The sequence below is a fragment of the Camellia sinensis genome, chromosome 5 (genome assembly GCF_055761805.1).
Source record: "Camellia sinensis isolate YWXY chromosome 5, ASM5576180v1, whole genome shotgun sequence".
Lineage (NCBI taxonomy): Eukaryota > Viridiplantae > Streptophyta > Magnoliopsida > Ericales > Theaceae > Camellia > Camellia sinensis.
The window spans coordinates 135,843,109-135,870,961 of NC_138965.1; the positions used below are offsets into that span (position 1 = coordinate 135,843,109).

The following is a 27,853-nucleotide window of genomic DNA, read 5'->3' on the forward strand; positions in this document are numbered from 1 at the left end:
TGTCCCTTCCGACCTGTCACCTTGGCCGAAAGTCTATACTGTAGCTTACCTTGTTCAGGGTGAGGGCGTGCTGTCCCAATGGAGAGGGGTTATCGCAATAAATGCTGTAAGGGGCCTCATTAATGGCGATATGTCGTGGCAATAATTTGCAGATCTTTGTCTGCTAATGTGGCTTGCCCTTCTCTTGCCATATGTCTTGATGCCATTGGCTCTTATTGCTGTGTGGGGCTTCAGTAGTGCTGGGCTTCATTAATTGAATTATGTATTGGGCCCCAAGTGGTAGGCTTGGGTTGTTCATAGTGGGCTATAGCCTTTGTGGGTCTACCCATGTCAGTAGTCCCCCATTCCCAAGTACAGCTTTAGTCCAACGAAGGGAATAATTAAGAAAATGAGGGTTGTGAGAGGGTTGACCAACCATGAGGAGGGCCAACTACGCAAGGCGATCGAGTGGAAGGACCGACTATGAGGAGGGCCGACCGCGAAGGGTGGCCGAGTGAAGGGACCGACCATGAGGAGGACCGACCGTGAAGGGTAGCCGAGTGAAGGGACCGACCATGAGGAGGACCGACCGTGAAGGGTAGCCGAGTGGAGGGACTAACCATGAGGAGGGCCGACCGCGAAGGGTGGCTGAGTGGAGGGGACTAACCGTGAGGAGGGCCGACCGCGAGGGTGGTGAAGCGGCGTGGTACGTGTTGAAGTGAAGTGGAATAGACAGGGAAGGGGAAGGGGGCAGTGTATCGTGGTCGTACACGTGGCAGAATCTCGTAGTGGGGGGGTTAGGCATTGGGTAATAAGTGAAATGATAGGGCATTTTATGGTGTTGAAAAGACAGTTTCGGCGGACTGTTGAAAATTTTTCAAACTGGCGGAAATTAATTGTGACCCTTGGAATACAGGCAAGCCTTAAGCTTTTGGTATTATCCGTTTTACCTACCTTTTTGCAAAAAATCAAAACGTTCCAAGTGTTAACTCTTTCGTTGCTAGTGATACACCCTTGCCACATTTTGTAGACTATCTCACACTAGCATCTGAAGCTATTCGCCGACATACAAAAAGGATGGCCCAAGAAGAATGAACAGCCGCGAGGGTTAATCCATTGGGACACGACGATGCTGTGGATTTGGCAGAACAATACCGGACGAAGAGGCGAGTGGGAAGTGAGGGGGAGCCGGTGGGGCAACCTCGTTCGTCCACGGTGATAGCAACTGTGCAGTCAATCAGCCAAGTTGAGCTAGATCACTAGCATACGAAAGTTGACAAGTCGACCGTCACCGTGAAGGAGTTGGTGAGTATACGCGAGAGGTACCAGATTCCCGTAGAAATAGAGTTGAAGCTGCCGTCCACGAAGAAGAGGCCATCCGACGCCCGACCGGGGGAGTTTGCCCTCTACGAGGAGGCGTTGAAGGGAGGGTTGAGGTTGCTGATTCCGGAGGTAGTAGTGGGTGTCCTAAACCGGTTGGAAGTGACGCCGGGTCAACTAATGCCCAACGCGTGGAAGATGGTACTGGCTTGTGCAAGCGTGTGGCCAAGGGTGAACAAGGGGGCGACCATGATAGTAGACAAGTTTTTTGCGTGCTACAAGGCGTCGGGGCAGCAAGAGACTTGGGTCACCTTGTAGGCGGTGGCAGGGAAGGGGCTGGTGGCGGGGTTGCCGTCATCGATAAAGGGGTGGAGGCCGCGGTGGTTCTATGTGTCCGCCAACGGAGGGGTTGGAGTGCGCACAGTTTGGAAAGTGCTCACAAAGTCTGTGGAGCCAAAACTGGGGACAACAGCTGAGGAGAGAGTGAAGAAAGTGAAGGAATGAAGGGAGAAGGAGGGCACCAGATGGGACGAGCTCGTTCAGCCGTCGGCCTTGTTTGTCGCAGGGTTGGGTCCTCAGTTGATCGGTGGAGACCTCGAACCAGCGGAATTAGAGGCGAGAAGGGAGGCGCAAGAAGCGGAGGATAGGACCATTCTCGCCAAGGCCAGTAAATTCAAAGAGTCACAGGCAGACTGGCCGCTGAAATCGAGTGCGAGAGAGAGGATCCGACCACGCCCCAAACCTCTGGGAGAGAAGAACTTGGGTGGATTTGAGCCACGACCGCCCCCAATTGATCCTTTGAAGGAGAAGGCCTACAAGGAGATGGAGGGTGTGGTGAAGAAAAAGAGAGTGAGGAGGAGTGAGGAAGAGCCTGCCTTGAAGAGGAGGAAGGAGGTGACGGCGGAGGAGACCCCCATAGGGAAGGAGGTAGAGGAGAAGGGAGTGGAGGCGACTCCAGAAGGGGTGGTTGTCCCAGAGGTGTAAGGGGACAAAGGTGAATGAGCCCAAGAGGGAGAAGAGCACATAACTGCCATGGGCCCTAAAATGCAAGTAGAGAGTGGGGTCAGCTAGCCCTGAGGTGTCCCAAGGAAAGGAAGAGTAGGCCAGGTTGAAGACCGTTTTTTACCATGTCCCAGCTGTGTCTGGGGTGCTGGGAGGAGTAGGAGTAGAGGCCAGGGCCGCTGCAGATCGCCTCTTGCGAGTAGTGAAGGAGGCAACCGTGAGCTCCTTGGCAAATTTTACTGAGGCTGAGCTACTGAGGGGGTTGTGTTCTGTCCAAATGGAGGCAACCTCCTTAGCCAAGGCCCTTCTGAGGAAGGCAGCGGCTGCAAAAGGTGAAGTGGGGCCGTTGAAGGCAAAGTTGGAGGGGGTAGTGGCCCAACTTAAGAACTTAAGGAGGGAGACTGTAGGTTGGCGAAAGGTCGCGCGAAGTGCGTGTGCCAGAGGGTTAGAAGAGGCTCAGAAGGCAAAGACAATGGAAGTGTTGGCAATCGTGCAGCGCAATGTTGCCACTCGAGCCCATGCTGAGCTGCTCGCGACCAAGTTGGAGCTAGAGAACAAACGCCGCAAGGTAGTGTCGCTCGAGTTCCTGCTGGCTGGCGAGTAGAAGAAGCTGGAAGATGCTAAAAATGCCTGCACGATCGCCAACGAGTGGTTTGAAGAGGCTATGACCAACAATGAAGATCTGCGCGCCCAGTGGATCAAAGAAAATGAGGAAACATGCCTGAAGATCACTGGGCTGGAGAAGAAGTGGGAAGATGAGCGTGCGAAGGCAATAGAAGAGAAGGCGAGGTTGGAGAAGGAGTTGGAGGAAGAAAAAACCAAGGCAGCCTCTGAAAGGGCAGCAGACCCCGACCTGTACGTCACAGCAGTGGAGCAGTTCAAGGGGTCTGCTGACTTCTAGATGGCGATCGATGCCGCGGTTGCCAGCAACTTGGCGAGAGAGGGGGCTGGGGGGCTGGCCTCTTGAGAGCGACTGCTGGGGGCAAGAGTGAAGATGAAGTGATCCAGAGCTTCCAGCGGTCAGACTTCTACAAGCACGAGATGGCTGAGTACTAGGACAGCGGCTGGAAGATGTTTAAACGCAAAGTAGAAGAGCTATTCCCAGACTTGGACCTTAGCAGTGTAAAGATTGATGAAGACGACGTAGACCGGACCCCCCTAGACGAGTGCATTGAAGAAGAAGACCTCGTGTTAAGTGAGGAGGAATGACGGAAGTGGACAAAATTGTACTTAGAATTTTGGTTGTTTTGTTTTTTTGTTTTTTGTTTTTTTTTGAATTGCTGTAATAAACTTGTGTATAAGTTTGTGAATGAATAAAATTATAAGGTTGTGTTTGTGACATTGCTGTCTTTATGTTTGTGAATCCGAAATGAATGAGAATGGTTTATTCAAATTAGGCTTGACTTGAAAGGAAAAAGGTTGACTTGTAAAAGTTGATAAGTAAAGAAACAATCTGACTTATAAAGAAAGCATGTAAGAATGTCAAAAAATGTGAAGTTTCAAATCAAGCCTAAAAATGAAGTTGTAAATCGTGTTGTGAGGGTGTTGATAAATGAAAAATTAAGTTGGGAAATGAAAGCCAAAAAATATAAAGAGTGTTAAGAGGTGTAAAAGCATGGACCTAGAATTTGACTAAGTATGGCCACTATGCCACAACCTTGAAGTTGGCACGAATGGCCTTAACCGAGCTCTTTATTCATGCTCAGTTTAGGTTAAGCTACGATTAACTGGCTCTTCAAGTAACTCAGTGGCTTTAAGTAACTCAGTCTAGCTGAGCTCTTTATGCTCAATTTGGCTGAGGCTTTTCATGCTCAGTCGGGCTAGGTTCTTCATGCTCAGTCTAGCTGAGGCGCTTTTCATGTTCAGTCTAGCTGAGGCTTTTTATGCTCAGTCTAGCTGAGGCTTTAAGTAACTCGGTCTGGCCGAGGTCTTCGTTCTCAGTCTGGCTGAGGCTTTTCATGCTCAGTCGATCTGGGTTCTTCATGCTCAGTCTAGCTGAGGCGCTTTTCATACTCAGTCTGGCTGAGGCTTTAAGTAACTCGGTCTGGCCGGGGTCTTCGTGTTCAGTCTGGCTGAGGCTTTTTATGCTCAGTCTGGCTGAGACTTTTCATACTCAGTCTGGCTAAGGCTTTAAGTAACTCGGTTTGGCCGAGGTCTTCGTGCTCAGTCTGGCTGAGGCTTTAAGTAACTCGGTTTGGCTGGGGTCATCGTGCTCAGTCTGGCTAAGGCTTTTTATGCTCAGTCTGGCTGAGGCTTTAAGTAACTCGGTCTGGTCGAGGTCTTCGTGCTCAGTCTAGCTGAGGCTTTAAGTAACTCGGTCTGGCCGGGGTCTTCGTGCTCAGTCTGGCTGAAGCTTTTTATGCTCAGTCTGGCTGAGGCTGCAATCAAAGCGTTATTGGAATACCACACTAATAACTGAGATATAAGCTTGCTGTCATTAAAGTGTAGCCCATTTGATCAGAAATTTACATCATGTGAGAGAATAATAAGAACATTCAAGTGTGTAGATTGCCCAAAAGAAAATACAATAATTGATTAGTACAAGAATGAAAAATTATTGAAAATAACGCTTCAAGCGTTCGGCATTCCACGGATGAGGAAGGTCTCGACCTTCCATGTCCTGAAGTCGGTATGTACCTGGACGAGGTCTGACTTTAACAACGTAAAGTCCTTCCCACTTGGCTGCCAGTTTCCCTTCAGTCGGATTTTTGGTGGCAAGGGTTGCTTCTCGTAAAACAAGGTCCCCCATGGCGAACTCCCTCGGTCGGACTTTGTGGTTGTAGTGAGTTCTCATTTTTTGTTGGTATGAGGCTCGTCTAACTGCAGTGGTTTCTCGGAGCTCTTCAATTAGGTCTAAGTCTGCCCGACACAGCTCTTCAGTCAGTTCTGGATTCGGATGTAGAACCCTTGGGGTAAGAAGACCGACTTTCACTGGGATGACCGCCTCAACGCTGTATGTTAAGCGAAAGGGGGTCTCCCCAGTGGGAGTTCGAGCGGTAGTGCGGTAGGCCCAGAGTACATTCGGTAGTTCCTCAGCCCAGAGTCCCTTAGTAGCTTCCAACTTGGTTTTGATGATTTTCAGAAGAGAATGGTTGGTGACCTCAACTTGACCATTGGCTTGGGGATGACTTGGGGAAGAGAAACATGGCTGGATTTGAAGCTCTACATAGAATTTCCTGAACTTGGCATTGTCAAATTGTTTGCCGTTGTCGGAGACGATGGCTTGAAAGATGCCAAATCTGCATACGATCGACTGCCAAATGAATCTGGTTGTGTTCCACTCGGTAATTGTGGCAAGGGGTTCTATCTCGACCCATTTAGTGAAGTAATCAATGGCGACAATGGCAAATTTGGTTTGGCCTCAGCCAGTGGGTAATGGACCGACTAGGTCGATCCCCCATTTGGCGAATGGGGTAGGGACTGTAAAGCGTGTTTAATTCTGTAGGAGGAGCACGGGGGATGTTGGCAAAACGCTGGCACTTATCACATTTGAGCACGGAGTCTGTTGCATCCTGATTAAGAGTAGCCCAGAAACAACCAGTGCGAAGTATTTTGTGGGCTAGAGACCGGGCGCCCGAATGATTACCACAGATACCCTCATGGATTTCGCTCATCATGTAGGTTGCTTGAGCAGGATTGAGGCATCTGAGGTATGGGCGTGAAAAACCACATTTGTATAAGAGGTCGCCGACAAGAATGTAGTTGGATGACCGGGCCCTGACTTTGGTGGCCTGCTGTTTGTCGGCTGGCAGTTCCCTAGTTGTCAAGAAAAGTCGGCCGCCCAGGGGATAGATTCGTTTTGAAGAAAGTAGACTTGCTGTTGGTTTGGGGAAATGGCAGGGTGAGTCAGGTACTCGAGGCGAACACCGTGGCTGAGGTCTAACTGGTTTGCCGAAGCCAACTGAGCCATTTCAACTGCCTTGGAGTTTGCTGTCCGAGGGATGTGCTTGATGTGGAAATTACTGAAGAGGCGAACGAGAGGGAGTGCAATGTCCCTGTAAGCCCGCATTGTGTCGTCCTTGGCATCGAATTCCCCCGTGATTTGGCCGACAATGAGCTAGGAATCGCTGAACACTTGGATATGGCTGACACCAATGTCTCTGGTTAGATGAAGACCTGCTATCAATGCCTCATACTCGGCCTCATTATTGCTTGCATCGAACAAGAAGCGGAGAGCACATTTGAAATAACCACCCTCAGGGGCGGTGAGGATAAGACCAGCCCCGCTGCCTTCTTTGCGGGATGATTCGTCGACGTTGAGGGTCCAAGAGTGGGGGTCTTCTGGCTCGATTGGGGGTGGTGGAGGCGAAGGAGCTGTGGTTGGAGTAGGATTAGTGAATTCCAGGATGAAATCGGCAACAGCCTGCCCCTTAATTGCTGTCCGAGGCCGATAGGAGATGTCAAACTGGCTGAGTTCGACCGACCACTGCATAAGCCTACCAGAAAGCTCTGGTTGTTGCATTATCTTTTTCAATGGTTGGTCAGTGAGGACCACAATGGTATGGGCTTTAAAGTAGGGACGGAGCCGCTTGGAGGCGGTGACCAAGGCCAAGGACATTTTTTCTAACAATGGGTAATTCTGTTCCGCTCTCCTAAGAGCTTGACTAATGTAGTAGACTGGCCGTTGGACCGAGCTGTCTTCCTTGATAAGAGTTGCACTGACTACGGTGTTCGATACGGCTAAATAGAGGAAGAGGGGTTTGCTCGTGATTGCCTGAGAAAAGAGGGAGGGTTGGCCATGAACTGCTTTAACTGCTGAAAAGCCTCTTCGGACTCGGCCGTCCACTCAAAAGTTTGCCGAAGCACTTTGAAGAAGAGGAGGCACTTATCCGTTGCGTATGAAATGAAGCGATTGAGGGCGGCAACTCGGCCAGTAAGTCTCTGAACCTCCTTAACCGTTTTGGGAGACTGCATTTCAATCAAGGCCTTGATCTTTTCAGGGTTAGCTTCAATGCCCAGCTGACTGACCATGAAAACCAAGAACTTCCCAGATCCTACGCCGAAAGGGCATTTCTTCGGATTGAGCTTCATTTGGTGCTTTCGTAGGATGGCGAAAGTCTCTCGCAGGTCGGCCAGATAATCTGTGGAGAGCTTACTTTTGACTAGCATATCGTCGACATATACTTCTATGTTCCGTCCTATCTGGTGATGGAAGACAGCATTGACTAACCGTTGGTAGGTGGCCCCAATATTTTTCAACCCAAATGGCATCACACGGTAATGGTAGGTACCTCGGTCGGTGATGAAGGAGGTGTGTTCCCGATCAGACGGGTGCATCAGAATTTGGTTGTACCTAGAGAAGGCATCCATGAAGCTGAGCATTTGATGACCGGCCGTGGCGTCAACCAGCAGATCTATGCGAGGAAGAGGGTAGCTGTCTTTGGGGCAAGTTCAGTTGAGGTCGGGGTAGTCGACACAGAGTCGCGATTTGCCATTGTTCTTACGGACCAGGACCACGCTTGACAACTATTTAGGGTAGTCCACGTTCTTGATGAATTGTGCCTCAAGGAACTTATCTATATCTGCAGCTATGAGAGTATTGCGCTCCGGATGAAAGATGCGCTGCTTTTGGCGGAAGGGTCGGAAGTGGGGCTTAATGCTGAGGCGATGAGTTATGAAGGAGGGGTCAATACCCGGTATGTCTGAGTGGGTCCAGGCAAATACATCGTTATGTTCGATCATGAGGGCAGTAAAGTCGGCCTTAGCCTGGGTGGAAAGTTGGCTGCCGATCTTGACAGTTTTTGCTGGATTGATGGGATCAATGAGGACCTCGACAAGTTCTTCCACTGGTTCCCCCTAACCAGCTCATCCTCGTCTCTGACGTCAAATCCTTCAATGATCATAGCCTCCTTCAGCTTGACTTCTTTAAATGAGGCGACATAACATTCTCTGGCCACAGTCTGCTCTCCCCTCACTGTGTCAACCCCAAGATCGGTGGGGAACTTGATGGCAAGGTGGAAGGTGGATGTAATAGCTTGAAAAGCATTGAGGGCAGTGCGACCAAGGATGATGTTGTAGGTAGAGGGGCAGTCGACAACAAGGAAGGTGAACAACTTTGTGGTCTGTCGCGGGTACTCGCCGATTGTGATGGGAAGGTCGATGGAACCGATGGAGGTCACTCGGTCGCCAGTGAAACCGACCAAAGGGGTTTGAAGGGGAGACAAACTTTCTTCCCGGATCTTGAGCTGGCGGAAGCAGTTGAGGACGATGATGTCTAAAGAACTGCCATTGTCGACGAGAACCCATTTGACCTTGTAGTTGGAGAGGAGGGCCGAGATGACGAGAGGGTCGTCATGAGGGTAACGGACGCCTGTGCAGTCGGCGTCCATAAAGGTAATGGGCTCGGTCCACTGCCTGGGCTGTTTGGAGGGTCGGTCCAGAGTGGCAACTTCTTTGTCTGAGCCCTGCCTTATCTTTTTGAGTTTTGCCCGCTGAGCCAAGCGGGATGGTCTTCCACAATCAAGCCCGCCAGAAATAACTCTGATTTCTCCAACAGGTGGAACGGGGTGACCTTGTGCCCGAGGTTGCTGTGGAAGGCGATCATGACCTTGGTTAGGTTATGTTGGTTGTCGGGGAGGGGTGCACCGGCGGTTGTTTCTGATGAGTTCAGTCCGTTCTCTCTGCTAAGGGCGAGTTTCCGTGAATCGACTGAGACGACCTTGATGAATCAAGCCTTTGACTTGATCTTTGAGGTTAACACACTCCTCGGTATTATGGCCGTAGTCTTGGTGGAAATGGTAGTATTTGGACTGGTCTTTCCAATTGGAAGGAGTTCGTGATAGTTGGAGCCAATTTAGGGGGTAGTCACGCTGGATCTAATTGAGGACTTGTTCCATGGGTGAATTGAGGGATGTGTACCGCTCGAATCGGCCGAGCGGTCGGCTCAGGGGGGTCAGTCGGTATAATAGGACATTTGGTTATTGTACTAAGTGTTTCTGGTTTCTGAATCCTTTCTCTTCTCCCTGGTGGTGGGGTTTTTGGCAGTAGGGTCTTGGCGAGTGGCTAGGGAATCTTCTGCGTTCATGTATTTTTGAGCTTTAGAGAGTAGGATTGTCATGGAGGTCGGGGGGTTTTTTGAGAGGGAGGAAAGGAAGTCAGATGACCGTAGACCGGCCATGAAAGCTGTAAGGATGACCTTGTCGTCGTTTTCCACTACTTGCAAGGCTTCGGTGTTGAAGCGGGTAACGAAACTGCGTAGTGATTCCCCCTCGATCTGACGGGTGTTGAGGAGTTGGGTCGCCGGACGTCGCTGGCGCTGAGCTCTAATGAAGTGGCTGAGGAAGGGGTCACTGAGGTGCTGAAAAGTGGAGATAGAGTCCGCTGGCAATTGACTAAACCAAAGTCGAGCTGACTCCTTGAGTGTCACGGCGAAAGCCAGACACATGATTTTGTCAGGGAATGCATGGAGGATCATGAGGGTTCTGTAGGTCTCCAGGTGGTCGACTGGGTCCGTTGTACCGTTAAAAGAGTCGATGGTGGGCATTTTAAACTTGGGGGGTAGAGGTTTGTCTCGGATGGAAGCAACAAATGGTGAGTTGGCTGTGGTGGATGGTTTGTGCTGTATGTTCTGCATGACTCCTTGGAGCTGGAGCTTCATGGCTCGGAGTTCTGCATCTCAGTAAAGGACGTTGTCACCACCAAAAGGGAACGGGGGCTGGACGCTGCTGGCCTCTCCCTCAGGGGTGGGTGCTTAGACCGATTAATGTGGGACCCAGAGAGGTAGGTTTATATCTGGGGAAGATGGTCGCAAACCCTCCAAGTTGGGCGGATGGGGCTGCTAGATAGTGTGGGTCGGGGCTCGTTCCTGGTTTGACGGAATATCTGGAGGTGGTGGAGGAGGCATAGGAGGGTTTCTTTGGAGTAGGGCATTAATCAAAGCTTGGTTCTGCTCGGCCAAGCAGTTAATGCTGTTGGTGTAATAACCCGACCCTCGTATGTGATTGTGTGCTATATTTTAGTCTGTTATTCTGAGCCTTCAAATACTTAATGTGAAATTTCAGGAGGAATTAAATTTAAGTACATAGATGTCATGAATTTATCATGTATCTGTTGGGCAATGAGAGTATCTGTCACACCTAGAATGGGTAAATCAGAAATTGAGAGTTTTAGAGACTTGGTAATCTGAAACCGACTGCATATTTGGAAACAACATAATTTTTAGGTAATAATAAGCATATTTGCAGAAATTTGATTCAAGAATGATTAAACGATTGGATTTCGTCTTATTCACTCTTCATGTAAGATATATATACATGTGTGTGTGTTCTTGAGCTTATGGATAAAAAAACCCTTCTAACTCAACATAGCTCTTGAGGGTAAAAGACTAAGGGAGAGAAGAATTGAGAGAGTGGAGCATCAAGAAGGTTAGAGATTTGTAAATTGAAGTGTAAGGTATGTAGATGTCTATTTTGTTCTCATAATCATGTTACTTAAGGGTTGAGATTGTGGTGCTATGTGTGTGTAAGGGGGAAATTGGCAAGATAACCATATGTGTGAATGTTTTGATTAAATTTGAAGTAGCTACAAGAAGCTACACTCCTTCCTCCAATTCTTTTGCTTGAATTCAATTATATGACATGGTTTTGTGCATATATGTTTATGTTAGAACCTCATGAGAGTGCATGTATTTATGCGTTTATGTTTGTGAGTTATGAACTTAAGAGTAATAATCTAACTTATACTCACTTGAAGCATGTATTTTGATCTTTAATCACATGATTTTGGGACTTTAGACTATCAATTTATAGTTGAATTTTGAAGCTCTAAACATACCTACAAAAGGATGGAATTTTGAGGAAATTTTTGGACTTTTGTGCAGAGTCGCCGCACGTGCGGGGGTCAAGGTTGCACGTGCAGGAACCCCAGATGCACGTGCGGGAGTCATGGCCGCACGTGCGGGAAAATGGCAAATTTTGGTGTTCAACATTGCTAAAAAGGCACGTGCGGGGCATCACTGCCGCACGTGTGGGAGACTTTGCCGCACGTGCGGCCCAAGCCAGGAAACACGGGTTGCTCTGTTTTGCGTGTTGGCCCCTCTAACGTTGTCGAAACCTGCAACTGATGTTGTTATGATGTTCGTTAATTTAGTCGAAGTAAAATGAATTAAGAAGTGATTTAACAAGAAAGAGAAGAACTAATTTATGTGTTGTGCATGTGTAGGACACGCTTCAAGAGGATCAAGTGCCCTGCCGCAACACAGTGAGTAATAGTACTAGATGTACCTAAATCATGCTAAGTGTTATTGTTATTAACGTTATCTTTAACATATATGCTACTTGGAAAGAGATGTAAAGTTATGAAGTTGAGAAACATTGTGAAGTTGTGAAAATTCCAAAAGAACTTGTGAAGTTATAAAATTCAGACAATGTGAAACTATGGAAACACCGAAAGAACCTGTGAAAATGAATTTATGTGGCCGAGAGCCAACTTGTGAAATGTGAACCTATGAGGCCGAGAGCCAACTTGTGAAATACGAAATTAAGGGGCCAAGGGCCAAATTGTGAAACTATGATTCTAAGTTATGAAATTATGAAGCCAAGGGCTAATTGTGAACATGTGAACCCCTCGGGCCAAGGGCCAATCGATGAGATTGTGAACCGATAAAGTTGTTCGGTAAATGTGTATAGATTCAGACTCACTACATGATTTCCGCATTACTTACGCTTTTATATGTGTTACAATGTTAATGATGTATCGAAGCATTTTAATACTATTATTCACTGAGCCTGGCTCACTCTATGTTATGTCTGTTTCTGTAGGTAACCAAACTGGAGGTCGGTCTTAGCCCTGTCACTGTCACGCTTTTGTCAGTCTAAGCATAGCTAGACCTTTAATTGAAGCCGTTCATTTTTGTGGTGTTCCGTTGAACTACGGCGTATACTCTTGTTTTTGGCTTAGGAGGAAATGTATATAATGTTTTGTTCTACGCCCAATCTTGGGGCTGGTTTTGTATATGTATATATATATGTATATATATATATCTAGTCCTCATGTGTATCCCTTATATCTACTGATTTTATGCGGTATCTGTGATCCTGGCATGAAAGTAATCGCTCAATAAGTGTCATACTTTTTTTTTTTTTATGTTATCTTTTGATGATAATGCTTCCGTTCAGGCCCCTATGTTATATATATATCAGGTTTAGTGTCTATTTCTACATAGGTCATGCCCGACCTTTTAGGGGCAGGGTTGGGGCGTGACAGTTGGTGAGCTCGGTAAAGTACTGTGGCGAGTGGTTTGGGTTGGGAGGGTCGGTTTGGTGATCGGGAACATTGGGGTGGGAAGCCATGGATCTAGTTGTGACCATCCACCTTCGCAGGTGGTAAGAAAGGGTTATCGGGAAAGGGCCTCCGGCGACAATGAGCACAACTGGCGCGCGGAGTAAGAAATTTACCACAGACGGCGCCAACTGCTGATACAATTCGTGATGGTAGAACGGGTCGGACTGATCCACGCTCCTTAAGCCTATGTCCGAATGACCAAGCCCACCTGAAGACCTGCACAAGAGTTCAACGGGGAATGGGAAGTCCCCTAGCGAACCCTCCGACGAGCAAGTTAGAGAGAGAGAAGTGGAGTGTAGAGATGGAGTAGAGATGAAAAAGCTTAACTTTCTTCCTGTCTTCGACGTTTGCTTATATCCTCTGATAATCATTTCGTTGTCCCTTCCGACCTGTCACCTTGGCCGAATGTCTATGCTGTAGCTTACCTTGTTCAGGGTGAGGGCGTGCCGTCCCAACGGTGAGGGGTTATCGCAATAAATGCTGTAAGGGGCCTCATTAATGGCGATGTGCCGTGGCAATAACTTTGCAGATCTTTGTCTGCTGATGTGGCTTGCCCTTCTCTTGCCATGTGTCTTGATGCCATTGGCTCTTATTGCTGTGTGGGGCTTCAGCAGTGCTGGGCTTCATTAATTGAATTATGTATTGGGCCCTAAGTGGTAAGTTTGGGTTGTTCATAGTGGGTTATAGCCTTTGTGAGCCTACCCATGTCAGATATTATCACTTTTATACTAAAATGTATAATTTATTTTGTTTATTTGTGTGGTTTCATACAATGTTTCTTAGTTCTAATTCGTTTAATCTTTTTAAAAAGAAACTATGTGTAATTGTACCAAAATTGAGTTACTTGTATTTTTTTCAAATTTTAAGAGAAGTCTGTATAATTTATAATATTTTTTTATCATTACATATAAAAGTCACAATATCAAATACATATCAAATTTATAACATTTGTATTTAAGTAATAAGAAAATGTGACAAAATTGAGCTTGTTGAAAAAGTTTAGAATGTCGATTTTCGTACGAGACAAAGTAATGTTTTGAAAAATTAGTAAAAAGTTGATTTTTTGATTTTTTTTTTGTGACTTTTTTGACAAAAAAACTAGTTTCTTTGACTAAAAAAACTAAAAAACCAAAAAATTGACTTTTTTAGCTTCTTTCCAAAGTGCCCAAGACTCCATTATTATTATTTTTTATTTAAAAAATTAAACATTCTATGTAGAAATACATATAATATTTTTAATAATATAAGATTTTCATTCTTTTCCTTGCATCCGTATAATCTAAGCATAACCTTAAATCTTATGAGTTCAAAAGAGTGTTTCTATTAATAAAAATTGATTTGGCATATCAACAATATTACTTGGCACCATAAATCTACATTTTATTATTATTTATTATTTATATAATTATAAGACATGTGACATTTTCCTACTCATTTAGAGGTTATAAAAAGTTATGAAATGCGAAAAGATGATGGAGACTGAAGTGAAAAACATGGAGCATGAAGTGGAGGTTAAAGGAAGCTATGGAAGATTATGGAATATGAAATAGAGGAGATAGAAGAGTGGGTAGTTTTATGTAGTTTTTTTCCTATAAATATTTGCCTATAAATAGCCATTCATGGCTACATTGTTACAAGATCCACCAACTCAAATCAAAGACAATTGATTTATTTATTTTCTTGTCATTTATATTTTTTGTATTTTATTTTACACACTTTCTTTTCGAAGCATTTATTTTCAACACTTCAATTTTGAAGAATTTTATGCACTTCATTTTCAAAGCATAGGAGTAGAGGTAAGTAATTGTTACTTTGATTGTTCACTTCATCGTCTTTCTCTGTCTCCCTCATTCTTCTTTTAATTTTTTTTTTCTTTACACTTAGTAATTTTGAAGTCCTCTTTGTTGAGGCAAAAGAACCGTTAACGCAATCGCTTGATAATTGACTTGAAATTAATCTGTAAGGATTTTTCAATCCTTACTGGCATGCTAGCACTTATGATATTTTCCTTTGTAGGAAAAAATAAGCCAACAATTACGTGTTAAAAATATATTAAAAATTTATAAATCAAATTTATTTTAAATATAATTCACACAACATTAAATTTAAATTTAAATAGTAAGTTCAAATCTTAAGCACTTGTTAAATATTATTTACAAATACATAGCATTACCAATAATTAAAAAAAAAAGGACCAATAATCTTATAACCATAATCTTATAACCAGAATCTATTTTTATCATCTTATCATATCATTTGATGATGTGTTAATCTAGTAGTAAAATCTTCGTATTAATATCGTATAAATAGATAGGATAATAAGTATAACATGATGTAAAAATAAAGTCCGGCTAACCTATACTTTAAGGCATGTTTGATTCCAGGATATAAAGGATGTGATTGAATATTATATGTTGTGGGATTCACATATTTCATATTTGTAATTTTTTTTTGAAGAGGATATAATACACTATAGGATTGTATATCATCCAAAATTAGAGGATATACAATACTACCATCCCCCATTATATCATATCCCCTAGGTTGGGATATGATTTAAAATGTCCAATTTACCCTCTAGTCTATCTAATATAATATAATATAATATTTGAATTTAGTATAATATTGTACGGGGAAGAAATAATTTTTCTCGTATAATCCTGTTGACTAAGTCCACGCTTCTCCGTACAATGTCGCTTTGTCACCTGAAAACACAAACGTGAGCTAGCCGGCGGGTGTGTGCCGGAAACCTCTCCAATACCTAAGTCAGAAAACTTGACAAATAGACAAAGCTCAATGTATTCGAGAAGCAAAATTGTATGTTGTGTTATGTTACCTCTTCCAAGGTGATGCTTGTGAGCTTTTATAGGTTTCGAGTGGCACAATCCTAGTAGAACTGTTATTTCTCCATGCAGAGTCCTCCTAGAATTCATACTCCTAAAGGATAATGCTTATCCTTTTACACCCCCCACTGCGTAACCAAGTGGGATGGTTTTAACTACGGCCGAACTACTATTTAACCGAAGTAAACTGGCTAAGCTGAGCCACGAGGTAGGCCGAACTATCCTTAGTTCGGCCCTTCCTTTCACTCCTCATCTCGGTTCTCCCATGCATGAACCATGATATGTTGGGACCAAGCTACCGAGTAGCAAGGTCTTGACCAATCTATTCAGAATACGTCATGACCGGACTAACTCGGAGACCGGACTAACTCAAGTTGTCCAAACCGAAGTAGCTTTACAATTCCTGAGTCGAAGTAACTTTATTTCTCATGGGCCAGAGTAACTTCTCGGCCCATTTTACCTGGTCCTTCGTACTTTGGGGCCATAAAGTCCATTTCATAATTCGACTCAATTTTCACAAAAACTTACCCTCTCAAATATAATATAATATAATTTAATATAAATTTTGAGTTTAATATAACATAATATTATTGAATTTAATATAATATAATTTAATATAAATTTTGAGTTTAATATAATATAATATTATTGAATTTAATATAATATAATATAATATAATATAAAATTTGAATTTAATATAATATAATATTATTGAATTGAATTTAATATAATATTATTGAATTTAATTTAATATAATTTTTGAATTTAATATAATTTTTTGAATTTAATATAATATAATTTTTTTTATCATTATCAGGTTAACATTAATATAATATAATTTCTTTTTTGTTTGGAAAAATTATTGAATTTAATATGAATATTTAATTATAAAAAATAATATGAATTTTTAATTTATTTATTTGCATTAGTTTTGAATTTTGAATTTGTTTATTTGCATTAATTCCAATACGGGTATTTAAAATATATTATGAGGGCAATCTTGAAAATTATTTGTTTATATCCCACAATATATTTTATAAAATAAATATGGATAATATATATCTAGTCTTATATATCAAGTTAACAAATATAAATTGGGGGATATATTATCTAATATATATATCCTATTCATTATATATCCTGACTAAATCTCACATCATATTACATTATCTATTTTATATCCAGTAAAATAAACAGGTCCTAAAAGTAAAAAAAAGGAAGATAATATATATATATATATATATATATATATATATTTTTCGAATTCGGTATATTTTTCACTCATTTTAATTTTTCTTTTTACATTTTTATTATTTTTTATACAAAAAAATATTTGTTAACATTTGTTATAAAAATATTGGAAGAGTAACATTATTGGTTGAGGGTAAAATTGATTTATAAATGGTGGAGACAGGCTGCAAAATCGGCAGGCAGCTTTTATAGACCAAAGCAGCTAGAAAGTGAATTTATTGGGGGCCTCGGCATCTCCAACTCAATTCTTTCACCAAGTGGATGGGAATAATTTTTTTTATTCAAAATATAAATATAGATTATGTTATTATTTATTTAGGGATTGTTTGGGATGACTTAAATAAGTGTATTTTTTATCTTTTTATGAAAAAATATACAGAAAAGTAGAGAGGTGATGTGATGAAAAAAAGATAAAAAGATGAATTATTTTGTGTATGCCAAACTTGGCCTTAAATCTCAATCACAAACCTTCACAATCCTTCATTTTCTTCTGGATTGGATGTCACCAGACGTCTGGCCGATCAACAACAATTTTTTTTTTTTTTAAAACTTGTTGGGCATTTCTTTTAAAATATTAATCATGATTTTATTCTCTAAAAATTTATCTTGAAAATATTTTCATCAAAAAGTAATTTTTGTTCATTAATAAATATTTAATTTTAAATTTTTTGTAAAATATATTTAATATTATACTCATTTTTAAGGTATGATTTCATACATTTTAATGATGTCAATTTTATAAAAATTAAATTTACATATTAAAAGTTATTTGTAATATAATAAAAAATATGGAATGAATAGTATTTTGAAGGGAGTCCTCTATTTTTCATCTTCTCTTCAAATATGGAGGATCAACTCATCTTTCTCCCAAATAAAAATGGATTTAGAAAATGAGTTGGAAGAACAAATCCTTCGTATTTGAAATTATGAAGGTTGTATTAGAGATGCTGTTAGAATCAACTCAAGTTTTAACCCACCCAACCCACCCATTCCTCCTTTGTTTTTAAAGGTTTGTTTGGTAGAACATTAATATGGAAATATCACAACTATGAATCCTCTAATTAGCTTTAGGCATGGTCCCCTATGGTAAGTAGATAAGGTAGATGTTATTCAAGCTGCATTGCATTGATCAGTTAATTATATGTGTAGCCTCTCTGCAATAGATATTACCCAGAGAGAGAGAATGCTGCCATTTGTTATGATTAAAAGTAGCAGGAAGAGGCTGGATTCTCTGTTAGAATTTTTATTTATTTATTTCCTATACTGGTTTCAAATTGTTAGTTAATCATTCCAAAGATTTCTCTAACTTGATCCTAGAGGCTTGAGAGAGTTTTGCAATTGAAGACAAAAGAGATTTGGACAAAACAACCATGCCTAGCTTCGTTTTAAAGTAAAAAAATCTTGAATAAAAAAGCCATTGGTAAGAGTCGAGTGGCGAGACTAGGAAAGTTGGAAATCATATAATTGCAAGTGTTTATTTCATGATGAATGATTGTTTGAAAGAGTTACATTAAAATATTTTTATTTCAAATTTTAAAATAATTAAGGGACATTTTAAAATTTCAAATAAACATAATAAGGCCTTATTGGAAAGCTGAAATTTAGCCAAAAATTCACTATAAAAAGTTAATATTATCTCTACTTTTTTGTACGTATTTTCGTAAAAAATAAAAACACTATCTAAAAAAGTTAATTCCCATACCAATCCTAAGTATAAATAGTTGATTTTGAAATTTAATGATTTATTACAGTATTACATATTCCGTGTTTATAGTGTTATTACAAATTAAATTTCATACAACATATTAGTAACTTGTAATTTTTTTGTCACTATTATTATTATTATTATTATTTATTTATATATATATATGTTTTTGGACTTTGAATACAAAATCATTTGTATGTCAAGCATTTGCATTAATTTCCAATGTGAAAATCATGATCTTCATCAAGAAATTGCTCAATGGTACATATGGGTTGCCAAACGTGGCCTAGCAGTAGCCATCAAGGGCTTGGCCTTGGGCATAGTCATACCATAAACCTCTTTTGTGTCTATGTCCTCAGGCCTTAACCCTTCAGGAGGAGCCCAGTCAAAGCAATGGAAGAGTCGAGCCAAAGCCATCAGCACTAGCATCACCCCAAGAGGAGCGCCAGGGCACTTCCTCTTACCGGCACTAAATGGTAGTATCTTGAAGTCGGCTCCGTGACTTATCTCAACTCGGCTCCCATTGGCTAGTAAGTGCCGCTCCGGCCGGAATTCGTTGATGTCATTCCACACCGACGTGTTTCGGCCGAGACCGTGGGTGTTGATGAAAACACGTGTCTTGGCGGGAATATGATAGCCGTTGATCTCGGTGGCACTTGTGGCTTCGTGTGGGATGAGGAAGGGTCCGGCTGGATGCATGCGGAAAGTTTCACGTACAACACAGCGTAGGTAAGTAAGGTGAGGTAAGTCATATTCGCAGACCATTCGATTAGGGCCCACAGTAGAATCAAGCTCCTTTTGGATCTTATGAAGGACACATGGATGTTTGATGACTTCGGCCATTGCCCATTCATTAGTCACAGCTGAAGTATCGGTGGCTGCAGCTATCATATCCTAAAATGAAAATGTCAAATTAAGGTCAAGTTTGATTATCCTAAATAAGTATGTATTTTTTATCTTTTTATTTTTTTTATCACATAATCTCTCTATTTTTCTGCACATCATTTCGTAAAAAGACAAAAAGTACATTTATTTAGATCATCCCAAACAATCCCTAAAACATAAAATTACAAAAAAAAAAAAAAAATGATTTGTTACAATTCACAAAGCCTATGCTATAAAAATAAATAAAACTTACCAGCCTAATTTTACAATAAATTAATATATATCATTTTTTTTTTTTAAGGTAGCTGACACTTTTACAAATATTTTTCTGAAATGATAATAAATAATGATATTTAGAACTAAATTTTTTTTGATCATATATCATATATTATTTTCAAGATTGTTTCGAATGGTAACCAAATAAGGAATATCAAATTCCTTTTTTCTCACCACATTCATGAATCCAAGTAAATAAAAATAAAAAGTAAAAAAAGAGAAAAGGGAAATTAGTTTTGAACAAGAAAATGACCTGAATTAGAGCTTTAATCTCCACATCATCCATGTGCTCTTTTCCATTTTCACCTGGCAAAGACAATAAAACATCGACAAAGTCCATGTCTCCACTATCCTCTTCTTCTCCTCCAATTTCCTTCTTTTTCTTTCCCTTATTTACCCTCCTATGTTCTTCAATGATCTTTATGTGAAAATCATCTACTCTCTTCTCTACTTCTCTCATTTTCTTTTCACACCCATATGGGTCCACCCACCTCCAAAATGGCAAATAATCACCCAAATAGATCAAGCCCAAAAGCCGAAACAACTCATGGGTTATGTGCATGAACTCCATGGCTTCTTGTGGGCCAGCCGATTCGGCCCCAAAATATTGCTTCCCTAGCAACATTCTAGTCACATTGTTCATTGAAAATGCACCCAACACCTCTCTCAAGTTCACCGCCTTGCCGGTTTGAGCCCGGGCCCAAACATCTTGGACTAGGTGTTGGGCTTCTTCAGCCCGGTGTTTTGCGAATGAGTCCAGCCTCTTTGTTGTCAATAGGTGCTCCATGCAAATCCTCCTCATTCGTTTCCAGTGTGGACCTAGTGGAGCCAATGCCACATCGCCACACCCGTAGGCTAGATGGACAGCGGCAAGAGTTCGGGGCCGGGAGGCGAAGCTGTCATCCTGACGGAGAAGAATTTCACGAATGGTGTCTGGATCGTTGGTGGTGATGGCATCCACGCTACCGAGACGGAGGTAGACTAAAGGCCCATATTTCTCACAGAAGAAAGCTAGGTCTCGGTGAGGGAGAGGGCCCAATTGGAGAAGGTTGCCCACAATTGGCCATCTCGGCGGCCCTGGAGGCAGCCTCTTAGCCTCTAATTGGGCTTTTTTGGTGAACCATAGAGAAACCATTTTGGAAATGAGCATTACAAAAAGGATTGAAACCAACGTGATTTCTAAATCCATGACAAACCACAGTTTAGACTTGGCTTAAAAAAACTATTTGCTTAAACTTTGATGAAGATTGGCAAAGATCATCAGGGAGTGGAATTTTTTTTTTGAATATACCACAATTCATAGACGAAATAAAATCATCAATGCGGGTTAAGTAGAGGTTATAGGATGATTAGCTATACCACAATCTTGATATGCTTGTGATTATGAATGATTTGAAAGCGTATTTTCGCATTTAGTCCAACATGGCAATCGTTAACTGCATGATTTTTTGCATCCACATAGGTAAATCAGGAATTTAAGAAAGAAGTTTAACTAGTAATTTGGAGGGTTGGTGTGACACACTTAGTATGATTGTTCTACATATACTCCTACTACAAAGAAATGGTATTTGCATGTTTTGTTTTGCTTGGTAGTAGATGGAAGTTTCAGAGTCTGTTTAGTGAATTAACCTAGCTAACTCATTCCCTGCCACCTTAAGGTTTGTTTGGATTTTAGATTGTTAATGGAAAGAAAATTCAAAGGAAATGAAATTAGTTACACATTGTAATTTTTTTAACAAATAATTTTTCATTATTTTCAAATGCTACTATTTTTCCCCCTTACACTTCATTTTCTTTTCTTTTCTTTTCTTTTCTTTTCATTTTATTTTTCTTGATGGCTTGACCTAATAATAAGACTTGCTGTTAGTATTTTTGCTGGTGTAGGTTTGGGTAGTTGAAACAATCTCTCCAAAAATTGGATAAGGTTGTATATGTCTTGCCATTTTCAAAAACCTGCTTTATTGGGAGTCTCGTGCACTGAATCTTCTTCTTATTTTATTTATTTATTTATAATCTTTTAGTCTTTTAACAAAAATTCAAGATTGAAACATTCACTTAAGTAGGATTTAGAAGAGTGTGGACTAATTAAGACTTCAATAGACATTTTAGAAATAAATCTTTCTGTATAACTATGTTTCATCATCAGATAATGATTTAGAGGATGTGAAACACACACACACAGCATTTGATTTTTTTTTTTTTAAATAAAATTTTTGCAAAAAACTCCAACAAAAGCCTTAAAACTTTAGAGCCAATTACATATAGATTTATCACTTTAATTATTTTTAGTTTGTGAAAAGAATACAATGTTTAAAAATTTTAAAAAATAATTTACAAACAAAAAATTTATATAGAAAAACTCACAAAAATGAGGTGACAATCAAATATTTGAAAATAATATAATTATTTTGCTTTGAAAATTATAATATTTAAAATATATATACAACTTACAAATTGTAATACTTAATAATTATAATATTTAATATATATATATATACAACTTACAAACAACAATCACACAGTTGGTTCTATGGTCTAGTGGTCAGGACATTGGACTCTGAATCCAGTAACCCGAGTTCAAATCTCGGTAGAACCTCTATTTTTGCTCCTCAAAACTCTCAAATCCGAAATAAATTCTCGATTTCAAATTTTTTGTTTTTTCACAACTCGTATATCTTCAAATCTCTCTCTTTGTGTCTTCGTTTTGACACCAAAAATGGAATCAGAAAGCAAAAAAATCGAAGAAACAGTGATCGAAATCTTAAAAGATGCGGACTTGGAAGAAGCGACAGAGCTCAAGGTCCGAACCATGGCCGCCAAGAGGCTCGGCATCGATCTCTCCGACCTCGACCACAAGTGGCTCGTTAGGCGAGTCGTGGAGTCGTACTTGGTTTCTTTGGAGGAAGACAAAGTCGAAGAACAAACCAAAGAGGTGGTCGTACCAGAACAAGGGTCGAAACACGGTTTTGATTTGAAGGAGGCAAGTGATGGTGGTGAGGGTCGAGTCATTTGCAAGGTGAGAGTTGAAACCCTAATTTATGCTTTGTTTGGTTGCTGAGAAATTGCGAGAAAAGAAGAGAAAGTTACAGTAGTTTGTTCATTTACGTTTGCTTTTGTTTTTTCGGTACTTGCACTTTAGTTGGGTTCCTATGTTTGATTGCTGAGAATTTGCTAGAAAAGAACAGAAATTTTTAGTAGCCTTTAACTGGGTTTTCTCCCCCCTCCCCCCCCCCCCCCCCCCCCCCTTCCATGTTTGATTGCTGAGAAATTGCAAGAAAGAAAAGAAAGCTAGTAGCTTTTTGTTTTCCATTTACATTTAGTTATGTTCTTTTTTTAATTTTTCTGTTGCTTGTGTTTTGCAATTGAAAAGCTTAATTAGTTATAATCAGGCTCAGTTTAGGTGGATTTTTGTTTTCTTGAGTGTTATATGATCTTTTGCTTGAAAAAAAAGAACTGATATCTTTTCATTTCCTGCATTTTCTTGGAAACCAGACAAACCCAAATGCCTAACACACCAATGTTTATTGGATTTCTTTTATCTTTTCCACCCCTTTGGATTACAGAACATTTGATTTTTATTTTTTTTCTTTAATTATTTGGTATGTACAATGTAGTTAATGAAATAGAGAATTTTAAGAAATGTGCAATAAAACTGATAGCCAACATGAATACTATGAATATGGTTTGGTTTTGGGTAAATTACAAATACACCTATGAGGTTTGCTTAAAATATAATTGCCTCATATGGTTTGAAAAATTACAAATATCTCCCTATTAGAATTTTTTATTTAACAAAATTAATTGAAAAAGTGAAATTTCTAACTGTTCGCTTATCCGATAATAAAATTATCTGAATTATTAATTGAAATAAAATTTTAACATTATTAAAAACTGTTAATTAACTTGATGATTTATTAATAAAAGACTTATTTGTTATGAAATTAGAAATCTTAGGGGCGTAATGTAATTTCTAAAATCACAGGGGCTAATTCGTAATTTAAGTAAACCTCAAGAGGCGTGTTTGTAATTTATCCTTTGGTTTTTTAGCTGAACGATATGGTTTGGTTTGATTTTTTTGTTATTTTTTGTTTTTTAGTTTATAAATTTAGTTTTGGAGTGTGATATATACATCTAAGAAAAGCCCTGATTTAAACCATTTCTAAATCTGTTTTGATCTTATGTTACATTGTTATAATGATGATTGTTACTGCTGTTAGTGAGGTTTTTCTGGTTTTCTTAGCTTTCGGAAAAGAGGCGTGTGGCAGTTCATGATTTCAGAGGGAACACTCTGGTTTCAATTAGAGATTACTTCCAAAAAGATGGGAAGCTGCTTCCTTCTGGTAGAGGTGATATAGGATATCTCTGTTACTATTACTTTCCATCTTTTCTGCTTTTATTTTCATGATCTAATGCTTTGTCCCATTTGCTAGTTCGATGAAATATTCCATTGTAATTGATTCATCATCAGCATTCAATACGACCATTGAATCTGTTTCCCTTGTTTTATTCTCTAGTTCAATTCAAACTTTATTGTAATTGATTTATCGTCAGTGAACCGAGATTTGACATTAAGTATTTGTGTTGTGTGCTTTATGATTTTATTTGATTAGGGTTATTCAATGACATGACAAAATATAAAGTTATATGAGTAATAATGAACCTTGTGCGTTGACCTTTTTCTATTTCTAATTATACCCCAAACTATTTGATTAGACCTCCCGGGTGAAACCTTGGAGGTACTGACTGATCTAATCTATTGGGTTTTGTAACATGGATGATGAGGGTGATAAAGACTTCATTATCTTCTCTTCAAACCATAGCTTGTAGGTATGGACTCTCTCTCTCTCTCTCTCTCTCTCTCTCTCTCTTGCCGTAACGGAGTGATACTACATTATCCAGGGCATCCTATCTATGCAATCCTCAAAACATTGTCTTGAAGGATTCTGGTTAAATCTATGGGATCATTAAAGTGACCATTTGGCTGATTAGACTTATATCTACCAGTATTCTACTCCCACATATCATGATTTTAGAATTGAAATTGAGTTTCTTCTAATTAACCTTGTGTTTGCCTCCATTGTACCCAAAAAAACAAAAAAAATTAACCTTGTGCTTTTAGCTGACCATGCTTGTTTTAAACTAGTTACTGTTTTCTAGGATTATGTTTTAAATTCGTCATGGAGTCATAATGGTGTGAATCCCCATCCCCCCCCACCCCCCCTTCCAAGTTTAGTTCATTTATGTTGCAGTACTGGGTGAATTATGTTAATTTACAAATTGGCTGTATGTCCTAGTTGTAGCTATTTGCCTCCCCCATTTGAAGAGTAGCACCTTTTAGTATTTGGCACAAGCTATCAGATTGAAAGGGTGGGATTGGTTAGTCTTTGGGGTAAGGTTTACAGTCAATGGTGCCAAATGTTTTGACCATTGCATTTATAAACCATTCTGGTGTATATTCGTGTTCTGCCTTTCATATTAACTCCCTCTATTCTGTCATATAGATGGAAAGACATTCCAAAACCATTATTCAATTGAAGATTTCCAGTAAGCAACCAATGGGGAAAATGTTCACTTTATTTTCAACTAAAAAAAAAAATTAAAATCTTTGGATGGAGGGGAACCCCATTTGAAACCCAACCTCAAAACATGAATGTGTGTTTTAAAGAGTATAAGCAATAAATGGAATGGCCAAATCAACCCTCTTGTCTACTTTCACAGAGTAGGCCTTGGTTGGAAAACCTACTCTTGTTCTACAGGGCTATTCTCCCTCCCTCTCAAAACTTACCTGTTATTTCTGGCAAATTGTCTGATGATGATGTGAGTCTCATGTAGTAAAATGAGAAAATAAGCGATAAACCGCAACACTATAATTCGTTTCAACATTCATTACTTTTAGACGATGATTGTTATCTTCTCCATTAATTTGTATCTAAGAAGCACGGCCACATGACATGATGCCGACATGCCAACATGAAAATTTTCAAAAAATGTAGGACACGACATGTGGGAGACACTTGTAAAGTATATAATTTTATATATTTATTATATGCCATATATAAGGATAAATAATTATTATATATCATGTATATGAATATTTAACTCAAAATGTAATAATTTTTAAAGTCTAAAAGAGGAGATAGGTATAAATTTTATTGCTTTGTGTTTTGTCATTGGATTCCTAATTATTTTATTCAAATTTGTAATGTTTTTTGTGTATCCAAGTGTTGGGAAGCATCCGACTAGTGTCATGTTATGTCGGTGTTGGACATGACACATTACCTTCTTAAAATTACAAGTGCTTCTTAGATTGTACTATTGCAGCTATTTTCTTTTCATTGCTTTTGTGTTCATCATGTTTAGTCTCTTCTGTTCTTTTAAAAAATATCGTTTGCATTTGCTTTGTGTTCAGGAATTAGCTTGAATGCCAAACAGTGGTCTGCCTTCAGGAAAAGTGTCCCAGATATAGAAGCCGCCATTACGAAGATGGAATCACAGAGAAGGTAAGATTAGATTGGTGGCACTTGGAGTTGAAAAGATGTGCTTCTTTTAAATATGATCTGTTATGCTTGGCCTGAAAATTGTTATGTAAGAAAGAAAACTGACCTGGTTCAGATGAAGGTTTTTAATGGTTTTCCTGTTTCTCCTATCCATTGCTTGATGTGAATAATCTTTCTGAGGGACCCGAATTATGTTTGAATTTGGTTTTATTTTAGCATACTGCACCTTGGGTTTCTGCAGATAGTCTAATGACTGACTGACTCAGATTGTCAAATTAATGCATTGTAGATCCAAAGATGCTGGAAAACAAATTGAGGCAGATATGTCAAATTCAGTAACTGCTGTTGCTCAAGAAATCATTCCTGCAGAGACTAAGCGAATTGAAGAAGATATATCTAATTCTGTCGCTGCTTCTGCTCCTCAACATCAAGAACTCATTCCTGAAGTGACTAAACAAATTGAAACTGATATATCTAATTCTGTGGCTGCTTCTGCCCCTCAATCTCAAGTACAATTTTCTACAGAGACTAAACGAGCTGAAGCTGATATATCTAATTCTGTGATTGCTTCTGCCTCTCAACCACAAGGACTCGTTCCTATCCAGACCACTCGTCTTGATGGGAAAAATTACCATTGTTGGGTGCACCAGATGGAATTTTTTCTGAAGCAATTGAAGGTTGCATACGTGCTTACTGAGCCATGCCCAAGCATTGCCGTGAGCCCAGAAGCAAGTTTTGAAGAAATTGCTCGAGCCAAAGCCACAGTGCAAAAGTGGGTAGATGATGACTACATATCCCGTCACACTATCTTGAACTCTCTGTCCGATCATCTATTTGCTCAATACTCGAAGAAAACTAGGAGTGCAAAAGAGCTTTGGGAGGAGCTCAAATTAGCTTATGACGAGGATGTTGGAACGAAGCGGTCTCAAGTCAACAAATATATTCAATTTCAGATGGTTGATGGGATACCCATTCTTGAACAAGTACAAGAACTACATATGATTGCCGATTCTATTATTGCTTCTGGAATGTGGGTTGATGAGAACTTTCATGTTAGTGCCATTATTTCCAAACTTCCCTCATCTTGGAAGGAGTATCGCATGAAGTTGATGCGCGAGGAGTTTCTCCCTCTCAAAATGTTGATGTATCGCCTAAGTGTAGAAGAAGAGTCTCGGAATCGTGCCAAGAAACTTGGACAGAAGACAGACAATAAACTTGGACAGAAGACGAGAGATAACAAGGTCATAACCTGCTACAACTGTGGTGAGAAGGGGCATATTTCAAAAAATTGTCACTCTAGGAAGGTTTTCATCAGGGAGAAGAAAAATGAGGAGATTGAAGCAGTGCCGGTAGTTGCAGAAGCTAACACAGTTGAGGGAATTGCAGAGTAGTTGATTGATGTTCATTGCTAACATAGTAAGGACACTCGCTCATGAGCATTTGACGGAGAGCTTTCTCTCAGTGACGGTGCCTGAATGTGAGGATAGAGCTTGTTTCAACCGCTCTTCTCCTTGTAAAGTTGGGTTCAGATACTGTTCATTTCGTGCTTGTAAAGTTCTTTGCTGGACATTTATTTAAACTTAGGTCATGTATGATAGTTCTGCCATTGGTGCTGGGTATTTTGCTGTATAACAAGGTTAGAATTCCATCCCCAGCTTAAGGATTATCTTTCACTTGTAAGGCCCCCATTTGGTGCAACTTATCGGGGCTATTTATAGTCTTTTGTATTTTGAAAATTTGTGTTAAAAGTGTTTAACCCAATTTTTTTAATTATAACTCGTGATAAAATCCCGGCCAGGGAATCCACTCTTAAA

General features: G+C 40.1%; 2 protein-coding genes and 1 non-coding gene across 3 annotated transcripts; 2 read left to right on the forward strand and 1 right to left on the reverse strand.

Annotated features, from left to right (window-relative positions):
• Nucleotides 1–18,636: 18,636 nt before the first annotated feature.
• On the reverse strand, nt 18,637–20,731 carry CYP703A2 (cytochrome P450, family 703, subfamily A, polypeptide 2). The gene is made up of 2 exons (XM_028270625.2): nt 19,796–20,731; nt 18,637–19,275 (listed from the first exon to the last, which is right to left on the reverse strand). Exons 1-2 carry the CDS (start codon nt 20,729–20,731, stop codon nt 18,637–18,639), a joined length of 1,575 nt encoding a protein of 524 aa, XP_028126426.2.
• A 1,331-nt stretch (nt 20,732–22,062) lies between these two features.
• LOC114323108 (uncharacterized) lies at nt 22,063–27,853 on the forward strand. Its single transcript, XM_028270592.2, has 4 exons — nt 22,063–22,558; nt 23,783–23,888; nt 25,952–26,042; nt 26,329–27,853. Exons 1-4 carry the CDS (start codon nt 22,259–22,261, stop codon nt 27,428–27,430), a joined length of 1,599 nt encoding a protein of 532 aa, XP_028126393.2. The 5' UTR covers nt 22,063–22,258; the 3' UTR covers nt 27,431–27,853.
• Nucleotides 22,067–22,138, forward strand: TRNAQ-CUG (transfer RNA glutamine (anticodon CUG)). Its single transcript has one exon. It is a non-coding gene; the product is annotated as a tRNA-Gln (tRNA).

What these genes read in the sequence shown, in the direction of transcription:
- LOC114323108 (XM_028270592.2), top strand. Translation starts at nt 22,259, where the DNA reads ATGGAATCAGAAAGCAAAAAAATCGAAGAAACAGTGATCGAAATCTTA. An exon ending in AGGGTCGAGTCATTTGCAAG is followed by an intron (nt 22,559 to 23,782) that starts GTGAGAGTTGAA and finishes TGGTTTTCTTAG; the next exon opens with CTTTCGGAAAAGAGGCGTGT. An exon ending in GCTGCTTCCTTCTGGTAGAG is followed by an intron (nt 23,889 to 25,951) that starts GTGATATAGGAT and finishes CTTTGTGTTCAG; the next exon opens with GAATTAGCTTGAATGCCAAA.
- CYP703A2 (XM_028270625.2), bottom strand. Translation starts at nt 20,731, where the DNA reads ATGGATTTAGAAATCACGTTGGTTTCAATCCTTTTTGTAATGCTCATT. An exon ending in AGATTAAAGCTCTAATTCAG is followed by an intron (nt 19,276 to 19,795) that starts GTCATTTTCTTG and finishes TTTTCATTTTAG; the next exon opens with GATATGATAGCTGCAGCCAC.